Source organism: Denticeps clupeoides, chromosome 1, assembly GCF_900700375.1.
Source record: "Denticeps clupeoides chromosome 1, fDenClu1.1, whole genome shotgun sequence".
Taxonomy (NCBI): Eukaryota; Metazoa; Chordata; class Actinopteri; order Clupeiformes; family Denticipitidae; genus Denticeps; species Denticeps clupeoides.
Window position 1 is genome coordinate 2,806,070 of NC_041707.1, and position 18,013 is coordinate 2,824,082.

Consider the following 18,013-nt stretch of genomic DNA (forward strand, 5'->3'; position numbering starts at 1 on the left):
CCTGCTGAGGCCCGGAGGCGAGGTCAATCCCTGGATGTAGACGAGATCCTGTCGCCAGACCCCTGCAAGTCAGGGCTGAAGACGCATCTTTTTAGTCCAGAACTCTATAACAGTTAAAACGCACAGGTACTACGACGCTCGTCTCACCTAAATAGTCCACTCGTAACCACTCGAGTCTCATCTGTCTCTCTCTGAGTTGCTCTATACCCTGGTCCCTGGCAATGAACTTCAGCATGTACCAGACGGTCACCACAGCCACCTACACCGTAACGGCTAGAGCTTCAGGGATCTTCTAATGGACCAGTAGCATTATAATGGACGTGCAGTGTAAACCACGACACTGGACTAAACGCCTCCAAACATGGACAGCTTTCAAGTTACCATCGTGAAGAGATCAATTCCGGTTCACTAGGACCCCAACTATGAATACAATCTTTTTATTCACTCTGTTGTAGATTCTGTACACAAGTTCGACAATAAGAAGTTTACAAGTTAATCTAAATATTCTCTAAAGAGGAAGGTCTTGAGCTGCCGTTTGAAGGTGCTCAGTGACTGAGCTGTTCTGACCTCGAGGGGAAGTTCATTCCACCACCGAGGGGCCAAGACGGAGAAGAGTCTAGATGAGCGTCTTCCTTTTACCTTCAGAGATGGAGGGTCCAGGCGAGCAGTACTGGAGGCTCGGAGTATACGAGGTGCAGTGTGAGGTGTAATAAGGGCTGTGAGGTAGGATGGTGCTACTCCATGTTTGGCTTTGTAGGCCAGCATCAGTATTTTGAACCTGATGCGTGCAGCTACTGGGAGCCAGTGGAGGGGACGTAGCAGAGGGGCGGTGTGGGAGAATTTGGGAAGGTTCAAACCCAGCTTACTACCATCGTGTCCCTGAGCAAGACACTTAACCCTGAGTGTCTCCACGGGGGGACTGTCCCTGTAACTACTGATTGTAAGTCGCTCTGGATAAGGGCATCTGATAAATGCTGTAAATGTAAATGTATTGCATGGTCACTTTTACCTGAAAGACCATCCCTCTCTGACACAAGCCTTTCCAAGATTGCTCTAGTGGAGTTTTTCCTTGTGTGCAGAAAGGGTCAAAGTGTCAACTGTAGGGCGTGTCAAAGTGTATGTAGCTTTGGGCTATATAAGGAATAATTGTTGTTGTTGTTGCGCTGTAAATTAATGAAAAGTATTATTGAATAACTAATTAAAAAATGAATGAATAAATGAAAAGTAAAACCCGGATGGCTTTTATCATCTCGGAGACCCAGTCGCAGGTAAGCGGGGAGGGCCGATCCGCCGCTGCCGGTGTCCTGTCGTGCTCCTCCTGTCCCGTAGGCGGCGCCGTGGAGTCTACGCGCTCCGCGCCTGCGCAGAAGAGGCGGACGCTGCCCGCCAATTTCGAAGCGCTCGGTGTTTACGACCGAGATGAAAACCGCCCCGTAAACCATGGGCGACAGGACCAAGGGTAAATATGCGTTATTCGAGTAAATATTCCGGAACGCTCCGTTCCTTTTAATCGTTCTCGTTTTCGTCCCCACGACAGGAAGCGGCGACACGACTTCGCCCCTTCACGCCAGCAGGTAAATAACCTTTTAACGCCACGTTCTCCCACGCAGTGAACGTCACCCGGCTGCTCTCACAGAAACGGGCTTTGCTTACGTCGGCCTGGCAGCAGCTGGAGGACGGATGATGGGGCGCATGTAATGGGACAATCAAAGCAGAATTTTTATAAAACGGCAAGTTTGGAGCAACCGGAGCTGCGTCAGGCTGCGAATAAACTCCTGCAATTAATTAAAGGTTCCCTGACATGAACGTTTTTGACGTTGTCAGATTATTTGACATGAATCAGAGTTTCTCTAGCCTGTCTGTGGTCCTGCAGTGGCTAGAAATGGCGATAGGTGTAAAGAGTGTTTTGGTCATTCTGCTGCACTGTTCAGAGACGGCTGGATCTGGAATGTCCCCTTGTGACGTCATATGAGGAAAGGTAACCTCTTATTTCCCAATCCCTCCCATAAAATATTATCTCCACCAACCGCCATGGCTTCCAGACGTGCAAAGCATTGCAGTTGCTCGTTGATTGGATGAAAAAACAAAATTTATTTATTTTAGTTCCGTCACACCAGACTCTGAAGAACCAGTGGGTTAATTTAATTGATTTCTGGAAAAACGCCGACACGACTTCCTGTCTGCGGCAAACATTGTGGTTGGTGAATGGTGTTGATGACATGTCCCCATAACTCCTATAGGCCGCTCTCCTCCTCGTCCCGCCTCTCTCCTCCTCATTAACATTTAAAGCTACAGACACCGAAACGACGCGTCCTGGGAAATCTCACTGTGGGACCGTATCAAAGTGCCTGAAATTCTGCACGAAGGCTGAATTTTGGAAAGAGACTTCAGATACAGAATTAGGGGGGCACTAAGATTTTGTATGAAGTTATTTCAAGGCCGGTCCTTTCTTTTTTTTTTTAAATTCAGCAGCGATGGTGATAACATTAAGGTGTATGTGCGAGTACGACCTCTGACCCAGGGCACTGGGCTGACAACAGATGGAGACCGGAGCCTCTGCCTGACTGTGACTCCTCCCAACACCATCCGGCTCCACTCCAAACCTGAGCCTCGCACTTTCACCTACGATCATGTGGCTGGTATGGACACTTCTCAGGTCAGTGGGCTGCTTTGCCGATTCAATTAAAGGGAATAGAGAGTGAAACTTTCCTGTTGATGTGAGTGACTAATCTTTTATTAAACAGGAGGCGGTGTTCTCATGTGTGGCCAAGAACATTGTGGAGTCCTGTATGAATGGCTACAATGGCACCATATTTGCTTAGTAAGTTGTGATGGCATCACATCAGAATCACATTTATTGACCAAATATGTGAGCAATCTACAATATGAATGCTTAATATGGGTTTATATTCATAAATATTGTTATTTAAAACATGTAATACGTTTATACTGTTTACAAGTATATGTATATAAACACACAAATATACATATATACATGCTAATCTGTAATCTACATCCTGTCTGCAGAAATATATATCACACTGTGACTTAATAATTAAATGTTCTTCATCTTGTATTTCTTATGTCTTCATTTTCGAATTTGAATTTCGAGTTTTCGAGGGTTCAGGGACATAGAAGGGTGTGGATGTCAGCTGAATGTTCACTAAAGTTGATGCATAAATGACCTCCGGCTTTAATTTTTACAGTGGTCAGACAGGGTCAGGGAAGACCTTTACTATGCTTGGTGAGTGCCGATGTTTATGAAACATACTTTTCTGTGATTGATTGCTGGTGGTGTGTGTATGTGTGTATATTGTCCTGAACACATTTCCGTTGCCTTCAGGTCCTTCGGACTTTGATAACTTAACAGACGAGCTGAGGGGACTGATTCCGCGCAGCTTTGAGTATCTGTTCTTTCTAATTGGCAGAGAGGTGGAGAAGGTGTGTTACAGCCTGACCCCTTACTGATCCAATGACAGTGTTTAAAATCCTCTGTTGCTTCTCTCTTCAGTCGGGGAATTTGAAGAGCTTTCTGTGTAAGTGCTCGTTTATCGAGATCTACAACGAGCAGATCTACGACCTGCTGGACAGTGCTTCGGCCAGCCTCTTCCTCAGAGAGAACATAAAGAAGGGAGTGTTTGTTGACGGTGCCGTGGAGAAGTTTGTTACCTCGGCTGCTGAGGCCTACCAGGTAAACCCATCCAGGTTGGATATGTTTAAGGAAGTTATGGTTGCTTTTTTCTGATGTCTGCCATGGGCTCCAGGTGCTGGAGATGGGGTGGAGGAACCGACGCGTGGCCTCAACCTCCATGAACCGGGAGTCCTCCCGCTCACACGCCGTCTTCACTGTCACTCTGGAGTCCAAGGAGATGGATGGGCAGCTGGTCAACATCCGCACGTCCCAGCTCAACCTGGTGGACCTGGCTGGATCAGAGAGACAGAAGGACACCCACGTTGAGGGCTCCAGGCTGAAGGTCTTGTTCTTTTATATTTAATCTACTGTAAAAAGTCCACTGACAATAATTTTCTTTGGCTTTTATATTTGTCTTAGTTTCCCCAGATTCTGTATCTGAAGTCTCTTTCCGAAATTCAGCTTTGGTACAAAATTACAGCCACTTTGATCACTTTGAGATTTCCCAGGACGCGCTGTTTTGGTGTCTATAGCTTTAAATGCTAATGAGGAGGAGAGCGGTGGGGTGGGTTGGAGAGAGGCCTATACACATTTGGCGTAGACAAGAAGTGTGTTTCCAGAAAAAAATACAATGAACCCACTTGTCTCACATGATGGAACTAAAATTTTTTTTATTTGTGCTCATTTTTATATCCAATCACCGAGCTTCGCACGTTTGGAAGTTGGTGGAGATAGAATTTCCTGCCCCTCCCTGAAAAAGCATGAGAAACGGCACGTAACCTGTCCCTTATGGGGCAGCGGTGACCTAGCGGTTAAGGAAGCAGTCCTGTAATCAGAGGGTTGCCTGTTCGAATCCTGATCCACTGAGGTGCCACTGAGCAAAGCACCGTCCCCACACACTGCTCCCCGGGCGCCTGTCATGCCTGCCCACTGCTCACCAAGGGTGATGGTTGAAAGCGGAGGACACATTTCGTTGTGTCACCGTGTGCTGTGCTGTGCTGCAGTGTGACTTATGACGTCATAAGGGGACAAATTGCACATCGGACCGTCTGAGCTGCCGCTCTCGGAAAAGCAGAATGGCCAAAGCACTCTTTACACCTATCGCCATTTCTAGCCACTGCAGGACCATAGACAGTGGCTAGGGGAACTCATAATAATGTTAAATAATCTCACTGTCACATGTTCATTATTGGGGACCTTTAATACTGAATGTACCAGTCTGAACAACCTATTGACCTCTGACCTTTTATACCAACAGGAGGCAAGCAGCATCAACCGCTCGCTGATGTGTCTGGGTCAGGTGATCATGGCCCTGATGGATGTATCCAATGGGAAGAGCAGGCACATCTGCTACCGTGATTCCAAACTAACCTTTCTACTCAAGGTGTGTCAGTTGAGGGTCATGGGGTCAACGGGAAAAGTCATGAGGGGACATGTGTATCTCCTCCTATCTGAATGAGAAATAACAATGAATGTGTTATCTGGTTTGTGTGTGGTAGGATTCTCTCGGTGGAAATGCTAAAACCTGCATCATTGCCAACGTGCATCCTGGCTCCAGGTGCTTTGGGGAAACGTGGTCGACACTTCAGTTTGCCCAGAGAGCCAAACTCATCAAGAACAAGGTACTGGTACAACATTCTGTTTTAACATTTAACATTCATGGCATTCACCAAATGCCCTTATCCAGAGCACCTTACAATCAGTAGATACAGGGACAGTTTCCCTGGAGAAACTCGGGGTCAAGTGTCTTGCTCAGGGACACAATAGTAGTAGGTGGGATTTGAACCTGGGACTTTGTGCTCTTCTTCACCTTGTTGGGCCTGGAGCTGGTTGTCCCAGAAATTTTGATCCAGTTATTAAGTTCAACCTCCACCCATGTCACTGCCAGTAATTTGTGGATTAAAAAAAAAAAAAAATCTATCTAACGATCAAGCACTTTGAGTCTGTGACATGAACTGTGCAGTTTCACCATGATATTTAATCCAACTTTGTAAAAAGTTAGTTTTGTGTGTGTGTGGTGATAGGCCATGATAAACGAGGACACCCAGGGCAACATTCAACAGCTGCAGCTGGAGGTGAAGAAGCTGAAGGAACAGTTGGCCCAGGCACTCATCTCATCCCACAGCCTGGGAGGAGAACTCGGCCCAGGCAGTCCCCGACTACACAGAGGTATGACTGTTTTTTATACATTTACATTTACAACATCTACAGAATCAGTGCTGGGTTTACGTAGTGAACCACGTCAAGGGCTGTTACGTGCGTTGCTTCCGTATTCCAGAACGTTTTCAGCCACGTGTCTCTGTTTTCAAGTCATTTAAATTACAGCTGATGATCTGCACACGAGTAGCACGATGGGTCTGTTTTACTCGGACTCGGGAAGTGTGGCCTGGCAGGAGGAAACACTGTCCTTTATGTTCATCTTTTCAAGGTTGTCATAAGTTTAGTTAAAAGAAAAAAAAAAAAATCTCAAATGTTATCTCCCACTTCAGAGAACGTATGATCATGAAAATTTGAGTAATTGAGAAGTAATGGAAATTCTTTTGTAAAAATGTGTAAGAACCCTGCTAGGTCCCGCACACCCTGTGCTGATAGTGTGTACTAGTGTGCGGATGTAGACTGTTTTTGTTTTGTTCTGCTGGTTTTAAGGTTCTGCTGCTAGCCCAGGAGAGGGCGTGTCCCAACAAGAGCAATTCCTACAGGCGCTGCATCTCTGGAAGAGACGTGAGGAGGAGAATAAGGTGCTGTGCTCTGTTGTTATTTCAGTTCTCAGGATGGGGGTGTGTTGGGAACATGCGCATCCTTCACCAACCAGGTTCCTTCAGGACAAACTTTCTGAAGTGTGGTCTATCAGGAAACTGCCTACTAGTACAAGTATCTAGTATCTGGAGTACTGAGCTCCAGTGTCTCTGTTTCTCCCATGGTGTAGGTCCTGCAGCAGAAGCTATCCCAGCTGGAGGAAGCCTGGGCACAGAAAGAGAAGTTCCTTCAGTCCAACCGCATGATCCTGCGCTTCAGGGAGGACCACATCGCTCGGCTGGAACAGCAGCTGAAGAAGATGAACCCGGCCAAGCTGCAGGACGAGCAGAATGAGCCGCTCCGGCAGGAGATCCAGCTCCTCAGAGAGCAGGTGCCTGTTCATAAGAACTTGCAGTGGTCTCCATTCTTCATGTTGGAGCGTGACTGAAACAGTGTGGAATGGTTCTGATGATGTTTCCCAGTTTTGTGATTGTTCTGTCATTCGCTGTCACCCACATGAATGTTCTTCAGCTGGAGCACCACCCACGTATGATGCGCTACGCTGCTGAGAACTTTGGTCTGCGGGAGGAGGTGCGGTGTCTGCGGGCGCTGGATTCGGTCAAGGCGGCCCGTCAAGCCCAGGCCCAGAGTGCTACAGAGCTGGAGCAGGCCTTCCAGAAATTTCTGGAGTCAGAGAAAGCAGCGGCTGGAGGTGGGTACAAGACCGCTAGTAAGAGCTTCTATTTTGTGCCTCAGTCCGGTACGCGTGAGGCATTGCAGTTCATCATTTCAAGTGGGAGGAGTTAGAGGCGGGCTTTATGTTGTTTTTTTGGGGGTTTATTTTTTCCCCGCTTGAACGTTCTGACTCTGTGATTGGCTGACGCTCCTCAGCCCTGCCCTCATGTTCCACTCCGGTCACTATGGAGTCGCTGTCTGCTGTTTCCATGGAACGGTTGAAAGCACAACTGCTGCAGAAGCAGAAGGAGCTTTCTGACACACTGCAGGGGTTTGAAGAGTTCAAGGAGGTCAACAGGTGGGTGGTGGTGGCATCATCTTCACATCTTGTGTGTGTGTGTGTGTGTGTTCTCATGTCCTGTGAACTGTGTCTCTTCGATCTTTAACAGGAAGCGTTTATCTGAGCTTGAGGCAGAGAAGAGGTACTTGGAAAAATCCAACAAACATCTTGAAAATATTCTAGAAGCTACAAAAGCCCACAGCAAGCAGGAGGTTTCACAACTCAACAAAATACATGTGGAAACCATAAAGGTAGGGGGAGGGATAAAGGTGGTGGATGGGGGTTGGAGCAGAGAAGGAGGGAGGAGAATTGAAGGGACTCGTCTGACATGTTCAGTGAACTGTTACTGAATTTTCATTCCATGGTCTCCTTTATCCAGATCCTGACGACGCCCACAAAAGCATATAACCAGCGGAGTGCTCTGGTGCCCCTCAGCAGTCCAGAGCACCTGAAGGGCCACACCCCCCCTGAAGAAGAGGAGGAGTGCATTCAGAATGAGCCGCCTCCTCCTGAAATGACTGAGGTGGCCTGTGAGGCGCTGACTGAGGAGCTGAGGCTGGTGCAGGTGCAGCATCGTTCTGGGTGGGGGTTAGGTTTGGGTGGAGTCACAGATCCTGACATTTATGTTCCTTCACTTTGTAATGTTATAATTTTGAAAGTGGTTCACTTTCAGGAACAATCCAGCTATGTCCAGAACCAGCTGCATGAGGAGGAGGCGAAAAGCAGAAATTTGCTGCAGAAAATCAGCAAGCTGGAAGAGCAGGTTACCATGGCAACAGAGGAAGCGTCGCGAACAGACAAGGTCAAGCCGAAAATTCCAGTTTAAAGTGCATCGTGATCAGTGGGCCTATTTTGGGGAGTGTAAACTGAGCAGGTTTTGTTCTGACTGCTGCAGATGTTCTCATCAGAACGGAGCACGTGGAACCAGGAGCAGCAGAGCCTGCAGCAGAACATCAACAACCTGGAGCAACAGCTGACACAGGAACAGCGGACAACTGAGGGTACATGAAGTACTGTGTGTGTGTGTGTGTGTGTGTGTGTGTGTGTGTCGCATCACCACACTCAACACTTTCACTCACAGCCATTGTGATTTGAGAATAACACACTTACATAAATGCAGTGCGGCAATGAGCAGCTGTGACCTTTGACCCTACACAGTTCTCCGAAGCGAAGTTCACGACCTGTGGGTGATGCTGCAAGCGTCCGACAAACAGCTGAGCTCCACGAAGACTGAGCTGGAAGTCCAGCGCGCCGAACATGAGAAGGAGAACTCGCACCTGTCCAGCAGTCTGATTAGCACACAGCTACAGCTGGACAAAGTCAAGTATGGCGCACACCTCTATGCGCACACACACACACACACACACACACACACACAGGGCAGTGTGACAACAGTGTGTTGTGTGTCAGGCTGGAGTTTGAGGCCCTGCTGGAACAGCAGCGCTTGCTACAAGACGCCTTCGACACCCTACAAGCCGAGACCAAGTTCGATGCCGATCAGAACAAGCAGCATCTGCAGCAGAGCAGTGAGGACAGAAGCCGACTGGAAGCCCAGATCACTGTGAGTTGTTTTTTTTTTTTTGTTTTTTTTAAACATTGATTTATACGTACTCTGTCATCCTAATATACTAGGATCATCAGAAGATTCACTCTGATTCACGGTTCTTTATAAAGTATTAAATTGCAACTTCCGGTCCTTCATCTCCATATTTATAATCAAAGAATTAAAAATGCGTCTAAGCTTTCGAAAACTATGGCTGTAACAGCACAGGGAGGCGCTGGCAAGCAACTTCAAAACATCTTTTAGTTTCTGGAAACAAAGTTTGACGAAGTCCGGTCCACAGCGGAAGATCGGGGGTCTTAAAGGCTTTAGAGGGTTAGAGAGCTCGAGAATAACACTAAACTCACGGCTAAAGTTACGGACTTCGAAATCCGGAGCAGACACAAAAAGCTATTACATTCCTGGCATTTACCAGACACCCTTATCCAGAGCTCCTTACAGTCAGTAGTTACAGGGACAGTTCCCCCTGGAGACACTCAGGGACACGCTGGTAGCAAGGACTAAAGAACTCTTCGCGGGTCTGCTTATCGAGGTTTAGGGGAAATTGACAGTCCACCGCTCACCTGCTGCCAAGCTGGGCCTGGGGCAGAGGCTGTGTCCCGTAATCATCGGTCTTCAGCAATATCAAATAAAAGATCTTCTGATCCGGGAGGCTCGGCGAGTATCGTGGCCGGCAGATGGATCACTGCCCTGGAGGTTTGAATCAATGCGCTGAATACAGAGAAGCGATGGCCGAGCTGTATAAACGCGGCCTCAGACCTGCGCTGCGGTTCCCTGCACGAATTGGTAGTAGTAGCCTAGTGGGTAACACTCGCCTATGAACCAGAAGACCCGGGTTCAAATCCCACTTACTACCATTGTGTCCCTGAGCAATACACACTTTATTAAATAATACAAAGCCGTTTTTGAAACAGTGGTCCCCCCTTTCCACCTCTTTGGTGGGAAGAAATATCTATCAAAATGAAAATGCTCCCAAATTTCTTGTATCTGTTCTAATTAATACCAACTTTTATCCTCTCCACTCATTTATAAGATGAAAATGCTAATCTTCAAAAATGGTACTGCCCTTATTTCCATTATTACTATGTGGCATCAAATAAACGTTATATCACATAATGGTTCTATTTCCATAATAAAGCAAGGTCTTAAATTTTATGAAAGTGGCCTTAAATGTCTTAAGTCTCAAATATGGCTCCCTTAAACCTGCAGAAACCCTGTGTGTGTTCATTCAGGAGATAACGACAGCACTTCAAACAGAGAGGGAGCGCGCGTCCACTCTGAGCTCCCAGCTGAGAGAAGACCGGGAAAGCTCGTCCAGGTTAGGCCTTCAGAATAAAGTTCTGACTGTCTGTCTGCTTCTGCATAAATTGTCCGTGGTCCAGTGAAGGCTTTTGTTTTGCTCTGCATCAGTGCTGCTGCTGTTGCTTGTTGATTTCAGGAACCTCGTTCAGGTGGTGGAGGAAAACGCCATTCTGAGGAAAGACGTGCAGGCGTTGAGCTCTGTAAACCAGCAGCAGGTGTGTGTGTGTGTGTGTGTGTGTGTGTGTGTGTGTGTGTGTGTGAGATACAATGAGATACATTTGATCTGGGTTTAATGAAACCTGCTATTTTGCTGTAGGCTGAAGCCCTTCAAAACCTGCAGCAACGATTGGTTTCTGCAGATGCTGCTGTGGTCAGCTTGGAGCAGAAAATCCAACAAGACAAGGTGACGGTCATGAGCGCCTTCTGACCACCGCACCAGATGCAGGGTGCGGGATGGTGGTACGTGGCTCTGGTTTTCCTCTTCTTACTGCCTGTGCTTCCTTCCCTTTAGAGTGTTGTTCTTGACCTCATGACCCAGACCAGAGATCTACGCATTGATCTGGCCGAGAAGAAACAGAGCCTGGACTTGATTACTTGTGACCTCCAAGATGTAACGGTATACCTTGCGACAGTTTTATTAAGTATTGTGCCTTATGGGTGGAGTCATGCAGGCACAGGCGCGGCAGCAACTAATCCTCGTCAGAATTTAATCTTTAACTCCGTTTACTGCTGGTAAATATAAATGTTCATGTTTTATTCTTGCTCAATTTGGACGTTTCTTCACAGGTTAAGTACAACGCGGCTTGTTTGGAGCGAGAGGAAACGCGGGAGCTGAATGGTCAGATGCAGGCTGAGCTGCATGGCCTGAGGGAGGCGTCAGAGCGACGTGTGGCATCAGACCAGATTGAGGTGAGGGCGACATTTTGTTCCAACCGCAGCAGCTGATGTCGCTTTTATTAATTTTTTCTTCTCTGTGTGTATTCATGACATTGTTTACGCAGCTGGAACTGCTGCAGGAAGAGCTGACGTATGCCACCGAGGAGGTGGAGCGCCTCACCAAGGTGCTGGACGAGCAGAGTGTCCTGCTACAGAGCACCCAGGACCAGCTATCTGAGAGGGACAGCACAGTCCAGAACCTACAAGAGCAGGTCAGTCTTCCTGGATCACCCCGATTTCTTGGTTTCTCAGAACCTAACTATTTATTTATTTATTTTTATTTTGTTGGTTTTTTTTTTTTATCCTTGTTTATTGGATTTTACACAAAATGATCCAAGACAATAATACATAAATGACCTAATTAATAAATAAATGAAGATAATGAATAAATAAAGACACACCTTCAACCAATTAATCAAAACCAGATATTTACAAAAATAAATAAACAAAAAGTCCGCTGTCTGTGTGGTCAGTGTGAACAAAGAAACGAAGAATAAAAATTTAGAAATTAAACCAGTCAATCTACTGTCCCACCCATTAAACAGGAGCAAGGGAGAGATTATGTTTTACCATGCTGGAAATAATGGACCCAAGTTCTCTTAAATGTATTGCTGGTGCCTTTCAGAGAAGGCTTAATTTGTTAATTAAAAAAATATATATATACGGATAAGGGCATCTGATAAATGCCGTAAATATGAGTGTGAGAGGGCGGAGTTAAAGACTAAGTAATGCAAGCCTCCTAGCGAGTAAACGCTCGTCTCTGTCTAACATGCATGTATGTATGTGACTGGGCAGGTACTTTAGTTCTGGTAATTGATTTGGGTTAAGGTGGCGAACTAGTCAGTCTCAACACTATGATTATGATGATGATGCTCTTCACTCTCCCTGCCTCCTCTAATCCCCTGTGTGTGTCCAGCTGTCGCAGCAGAGCAAGGAGAGGGAGGAGTCGGCCACGCCCAGAACACAGAGTCATGTGAGTTATGCCGCCATCGGCACCCATCATGCCTGCAGCTCCGAGCAGGGTTCCGATGGTCATTAAAAGCCTGAAAAGTCAGAGAATACAAATAAACATTGGAGTCATTGAAATTTGATTGACACATGAATGTAAGACTTACATCATGAACCACGTCTCGTGCTGCTGCGTGCGTTGCTTCCATATTCCAGAACCTTCTTAGCCGTGTGTCTTTAAAGTAATTTACAGCTGATGATCTATGCTGGAACATGATGGTTGATTTTACTCGGGCTCAGGCTGCATTAACTTGGAGGAAGAAACAATGTCGTTTTCAGGGTTGTCATAAGTTTTTTATTGTGTGTTTTTATTAGGTGCCCCACACACCCAACAGCTTCAGCTCTGATGTGACGCAGCTGCTGGAGAATCAGGAGAGGGAGCTGGAGAGCCGCCGCTCCTCCATGATCACCATGGAGCTCCTGCTCACCGAGCTGAACACTGAGAGGACCACCAAGAGCGCTGAGATCCAGCGGCTCAAGGTCCAGCAGCAGCACCAGCTTTATTCAAACTTCCTGATCCTGCCTCATCTCTGAACTTCGCCCATGTGGCCAGTTGGTGTGATGATACACTAACAGTCAAAGGTCTTGGCGCCCCTGTTCTTTGGCATTTATGGAGTCTTAAGATGGAGCCATTTTGAAGAATCCAATGCAGGAAACCTATTTAGTATTTGTTGTATGAGGAGAATCTGTTTTTTCAGAGTCGCCTCTTTACCTTCATGGCTGCTTTTTTCATTATTGTCATCATCTTCATGAGATGCTCATTAACATGAGTGAATGATAAGAAAATGTTCAGCAAGACCCATAAATGAGTAGGGGTGCCCAAACCTTTGCCTGGTTGTGTGTGTGTGTGTGTGTGTTTTTTTTTTTTTTTTTTTTCAGTCAGGATTTTTTTAATTTTGTAAAGTTTGTTCACCTCTGCTTGTCTGGCCCGGTTTGCTATTCTTATACACAGCTAGTCATTTTATTAATAATAATAATCTGTAAACCGGTGCTCCACCTGCAGCGATGATACTGGTCTCTTTCCATTCCTGTCCAGTTCTACATGTGTCCTACCAAAAAGAGAAGTAGTTAAAAGTGTGTGTGTGTGTGTGTGTGTGTGTGTGTGTGTGTGATTCAGGCTCAGCTAAATGAGAAGGAACAGTTACAGTGGCAGATCAACTCGCTCCTGGAGCAGTTTTACTCTCAGGAGGACAGAAGCCCTCAAGATCAGAACACCAAGGGGTGAGCATGTCTGCCGTGTGGCGCGGCTTACGTTTCACGCCTCTCTGTTACCATGGTAACCTGCCCATTGCTTGAATGAGATTCATAAATCTGTCCAGGTTTGTGATTTTTGGCTTTCAGACTGACCGAGCGAATGAGCGTTTCTGTTGGGTACCGTTTCTGGTGTGATGTGAATATGACCATAATTAAATTGTTTATTAAATTTATCATGAGATTATGTGTGTGTGTGTGTGTGTGTGTGTGTGTGTTCTGCAGGGAGCAGCTAAAGGAAGTCATGAATCAGGCTGTCCTTAAAGAGCTGCAAGAAGCCAAGAGAGAAAAGGTTTACTGTGTGAGAACAAATGTTTTGTGTGATGTACTAATGACCTGAGAGCTGATTTAGTTTCTCCTCTACAGGAGTCTATGATGCTCCAACTGACGGAGACACAGGAGGCGTAAGTAGCTCCACCCCCCATATGCATATACATCACTGTTAACGTTACTATCATTGATCATATATTAATTTACATTAAGGAAAAAGAGGATCTGAGCAGCAATACAATGGAATTTTTCATTTGTAGAAATTGCTTGTAGGAGATCATTCATTTGGAGCCCAACCCCCCCAGTCCTTGTCCAAGATCTCTTGATATCAACATGAAATTTGTGTGTGTCTCAGTCTGCAGCATCAGCACGATTCTCTGAGCCACTCCCAGATATGTGTACAGGAGCTGACCGGAGAGCTGAGGAACCGATGTCTGGAGCTGAGGGAGCTGCAGGTCCGAGAGCAGGAGCAGAGACAGGTCCTGCTGGTGGGTGTGGCTTCGCGGGTGTGTGGCATGGGAGATCTGTGAAGCAAAATCCACCATTTTGAAGTGACCGGCGTGTCTGTGGCAGGAAATGGAGGTTCTAAGGAAGCAGGTGGACCACCTGACCGAAGAGAACGGGAAGCTTGTCGGCCACCAGAACCATCGTCAGAAGATCGAGTATCTGGTGAAGTTGAAGAAGGAGAACACCAGGCTGCAGGAGGTGTGTGTTCCACTCTTCAAGACATCTTGACTACTCGACTCCTTGTCTAAACACTCCTCCTTCTCTTCCTCTACAGGAGAATGAAAAACTGCGGTCAGAACTCATCACCTTCAGAGAGAACGAGAAGAAGATCTGAGCTCCAGCTTCCATTTTTTTTTTTTAATAGTTGTTTTTTAATTCTTGCTATTTTTCTCCTGGACTATCATTTAGATAAAATTAAACAAACTCTTTCTGGTGCTGGTATTGTGTGTGAATTTCTTGTTTTTAGTTGACTGGATCAGGCTGTTAAATATATTAAAGGGGATCGTGGTCTCTGTCAGGGTTCCTACGGTCATGGAATTTGACAAGAGAATTTTCCAGGCCTTGAAAACTTTTGGAATACGAAAATAAACATCTAAAGTTCTGGAAAAGTCATTGAAATCTGATTGACGCATGAACGTGTAACATGACGTACGTAGTTCCTATACGTCTACAATTTTTGCTGGCTTTACGTAGTGAACCACGTCACGAGCGTTGCCTCCATATTCCAGAACTTTCTCATTTTAAAAGTCATGTAAACTACTGCTGGTGATCTACACCTGATGGCCCATTTTACTCAGGCTGTGTGAAACTTGGAGGTGAAATGTTGTTTAAGTTCACCTTTTCAGGGTTTAGTTTAACAAATTTGACTTTTTGTGATTTTATTTTATTTTTTTCAATTTTGCACATAAATATCAGAGGATGTATGGTCATAACAATTTGCCTTTGAGCCATTGAAAAGTCATGGAACAGACAGGAAGCCTGTCTGTTCCTTCCGTGTGGGCGGGGCTCAGCTTCTCCTGCGTTTGGGGTCAACGGGGGGCTGAACTCCACTGGCCGTTGTAGGTTGCGGCTTTAGAGTCTAAAGGTGCAGCCCGCTGTGACCTGCTGTCCACCGGCGTAATCCACTCTAATCCCTGCGCTCCTGTCCCATCTCCACGGCCGAGCGGTCTCGTCCGGCATGCACGTCCTCCTCTTCCTCCTGCTCTTCATCACCGTGCTGCTGCCTGCCCAGCTCCGCTGCCCGGCCCTGTGCTCCTGTGCCCACCACAGACACAGCAGTGATGCAGGAATCAGGTACGTGTGTGTCTTCAAGTCTTAAGTGAAGATCTGGTTCAATGAACTTCTGGTCTCAGTAGAACTGCTCTGTTGTCATGAAATAAAATTTCAGAATGAAAGTCCTGATTTTATAGGCTGCTTCTGCACCGGGTCAGTTTGTCCTGATGAACAGATCAGGACCTCAGTGACCAGGATTGTCCCCAAATCCAATTAATTACCTTCAGGACTCATTATAGAGCTGTGAGGCAGGAGGACATTACGTAGCTGAACTACTCCTGAACTTCTCCCAGGACGGTCCATTGTAAGGATCCCACCATGGCAGCTGTCCCCCCCGGGGTCCCGCTGGACACGGTGAAGCTGCGGCTGGAGAGGACATCACTGGGCCGCGTGCCGCGCTTGGCCTTCTCTGCCCTGCAGCGGCTGCAGTACCTGTGGCTCACCTACAACTCCATCACGACCCTCCACCCCCGCAGCTTCTCCAACCTCTCCGCCCTCCACGAGCTCCGGCTGGATGGCAACCTGCTCGCCACCTTCCCCTGGCAGGCGCTGAGGGACACGCCGCGCCTACGGACACTGAGCCTGCACGATAACTGCCTGTCCCGCGTCCCCGCCCACGCAGCTCGATTCCTGGGCGGTGTCACTTATCTGGACCTGTCCAGTAACAGGCTGAAGACACTGCCCAACAAGGTCACCGGCATCTGGTCCTCCTACCCGAGGGACAAACCAGCTCATGTACAGAGGAAGGTGGTACTCGGTAGGTGGCCTCACCCCCTTCAACACCGTGTGTGTGTGTGTGTGTGTGTGTGTGTGCAGGGTTAGGGGGTAAGTGAGCTGTGGTCCTGATGACCTGTCAGGCCACTTTCTGTGTAGGACTTCCACAATGATTCTGATCACCAAAACATACCGAACCAGGAGTTGGAGCACTTTCACATCAGCTGGCCCGTCACTTCCCTCTTACACCACCAGATGGCAGTTGAGTCTTCTCTAAAACCATAACACGGTCCTGACTGTCTGCTGTCCAGGTCTGCAGGACAACCCGTGGATATGTGACTGCCGCCTCTCTATGCTGCTGAAACTCAGTCGAGCTGTGGGCTCCTCGCTGGTCCTGCTGGACCAGTACCTGACCTGCAACAGCCCCATGGAGCTTTCTGGTGTCCTGTTCCAGAGCATGGAGCTGACCCACTGCCTCCGACCATCAGTCCTGACCTCCACCACTGAGGTCACCACCTCCCTAGGCAGCAACGTGCTCCTGCGCTGCAATGCCACTGGCTTTCCCACGCCAGCACTCACATGGATCAAAGTTGCAGGACCCAACATTCATGACGCAGGTGAGTCAGAGCTCCAAAACACCTGCTCCAGTCAGCAATCGGAACATCCTGAAGTTGGTAGAACATTGCGAAGTCAGAGGTTCGGAGCAGCACCAGTAGAGGTCCTCATGAAACAATTCAACATGATTACTCTCTCTCTGTTTGTTTGTGTTGTCTAGCTTGCTGCAGAAAGCTGGACCGAGGAGCTGAGAAGTTGCCTCGAAAAGTTCACAGCTGTAAGTCATTTTATTTCACTTAGAGACAAAATCCAATGAACCCATTTTCCTGCGGCTTAAAGTCATCTTCTTGTCTCTCCACCTGAGCAGCAGTTGAAGAGTCTCCAATGGTGGGGATCAGCTGGTCCATGATCAGTCTGAGGGGAATCTCCTACAAGGATGCTGGGGAATACCGCTGCCGTGCTCGGAATACCGCGGGAGCATCAGAGGTGTCTGTCAGTCTGAATGTGGTTGGGGTCGTCAACAAGGATGTGGAGGCACCAGCACCTACCAAACAAACCCAGGTGGCCCCCACAAAGCAGAACCGCCCCCCCCCCCCATAATCATCCCTCTTCCACCATGAACCCCCAAAACCATCCTTCCCTAATGGCTGAGGTAACACTCTGAGCTTCTGATCCCAGCATCAGACTCAAACCTCCTGCCCTAGTCACATCTCCTCAGACTGTGTTCCACTTTGGACCATCTGAATCAGCAGATACTGAACACTGGTGCCTGGACCATCTGAATCAGCAGATACTGAACACTGGTGCCTGGACCATCTGAATCAGTAGATACTGACCACTGGTGCCTGCACCATCTGAATCAGCAGAAGGTGACCACTGGTACCTGGACCATCTGAATCAGCAGATACTGACCACTGGTGCCTGGACCATCTGAATCAGTAGATACTGACCACTGGTGCCTGCACCATCTGAATCAGCAGAAGGTGACCACTGGTGCCTGGACCATCTGAATCAGTAGATACTGACCACTGGTGCCTGGACCATCTGAATCAGTAGATACTGACCACTGGTGCCTGGACCATCTGAATCAGTAGATACTGACCACTGGTGCCTGGACCATCTGAATTAGCAGATGGTGACTACTGGTACCTGCACCATCTGAATTAGCAGATGGTGACCACTGGTGCCTGGACCATCTGAATCAGCAGAAGGTGACCACTGGTACCTGGACCATCTGAATCAGTAGATACTGACA

General features: G+C 47.5%; 2 protein-coding genes across 4 annotated transcripts; both read left to right on the top strand.

Annotated features, from left to right (window-relative positions):
- The first annotated feature begins 1,361 nt into the window (after positions 1 to 1,361).
- On the top strand, positions 1,362 to 14,626 carry kif15 (kinesin family member 15). 3 transcript variants are annotated; one of them, XM_028965817.1, is made up of 35 exons: positions 1,362 to 1,459; positions 1,538 to 1,574; positions 2,470 to 2,656; positions 2,745 to 2,821; positions 3,207 to 3,244; positions 3,344 to 3,441; positions 3,512 to 3,691; positions 3,765 to 3,974; positions 4,890 to 5,015; positions 5,131 to 5,253; positions 5,656 to 5,800; positions 6,278 to 6,369; positions 6,558 to 6,758; positions 6,899 to 7,079; positions 7,259 to 7,400; positions 7,492 to 7,633; positions 7,762 to 7,947; positions 8,056 to 8,184; positions 8,278 to 8,383; positions 8,541 to 8,706; positions 8,793 to 8,943; positions 10,176 to 10,261; positions 10,382 to 10,460; positions 10,562 to 10,648; positions 10,757 to 10,861; positions 11,032 to 11,154; positions 11,247 to 11,393; positions 12,098 to 12,154; positions 12,505 to 12,669; positions 13,307 to 13,410; positions 13,666 to 13,732; positions 13,807 to 13,844; positions 14,066 to 14,198; positions 14,284 to 14,415; positions 14,492 to 14,626. In XM_028965817.1, the coding sequence occupies exons 1-35, from the start codon at positions 1,441 to 1,443 to the stop codon at positions 14,549 to 14,551; spliced, it is 4,119 nt and encodes a 1,372-aa protein (XP_028821650.1). In that variant the 5' UTR covers positions 1,362 to 1,440; the 3' UTR covers positions 14,552 to 14,626. The 3 variants fall into 3 exon arrangements, with proteins under 3 accessions (XP_028821650.1, XP_028821672.1, XP_028821663.1); XM_028965830.1 differs by having other exon boundaries at positions 1,365 to 1,459; positions 2,473 to 2,656; XM_028965839.1 differs by lacking the exons at positions 13,666 to 13,732; positions 13,807 to 13,844; positions 14,066 to 14,198; positions 14,284 to 14,415; positions 14,492 to 14,626 and having other exon boundaries at positions 12,505 to 12,745; positions 13,307 to 13,408.
- Positions 14,627 to 15,276: 650 nt separating this feature from the next.
- On the top strand, positions 15,277 to 17,392 carry lrit3b (leucine-rich repeat, immunoglobulin-like and transmembrane domains 3b). The gene is made up of 5 exons (XM_028966220.1): positions 15,277 to 15,510; positions 15,783 to 16,246; positions 16,515 to 16,820; positions 16,979 to 17,035; positions 17,126 to 17,392. Exons 1-5 carry the CDS (start codon positions 15,395 to 15,397, stop codon positions 17,356 to 17,358), a joined length of 1,176 nt encoding a protein of 391 aa, XP_028822053.1. The 5' UTR covers positions 15,277 to 15,394; the 3' UTR covers positions 17,359 to 17,392.
- Positions 17,393 to 18,013: the final 621 nt, after the last annotated feature.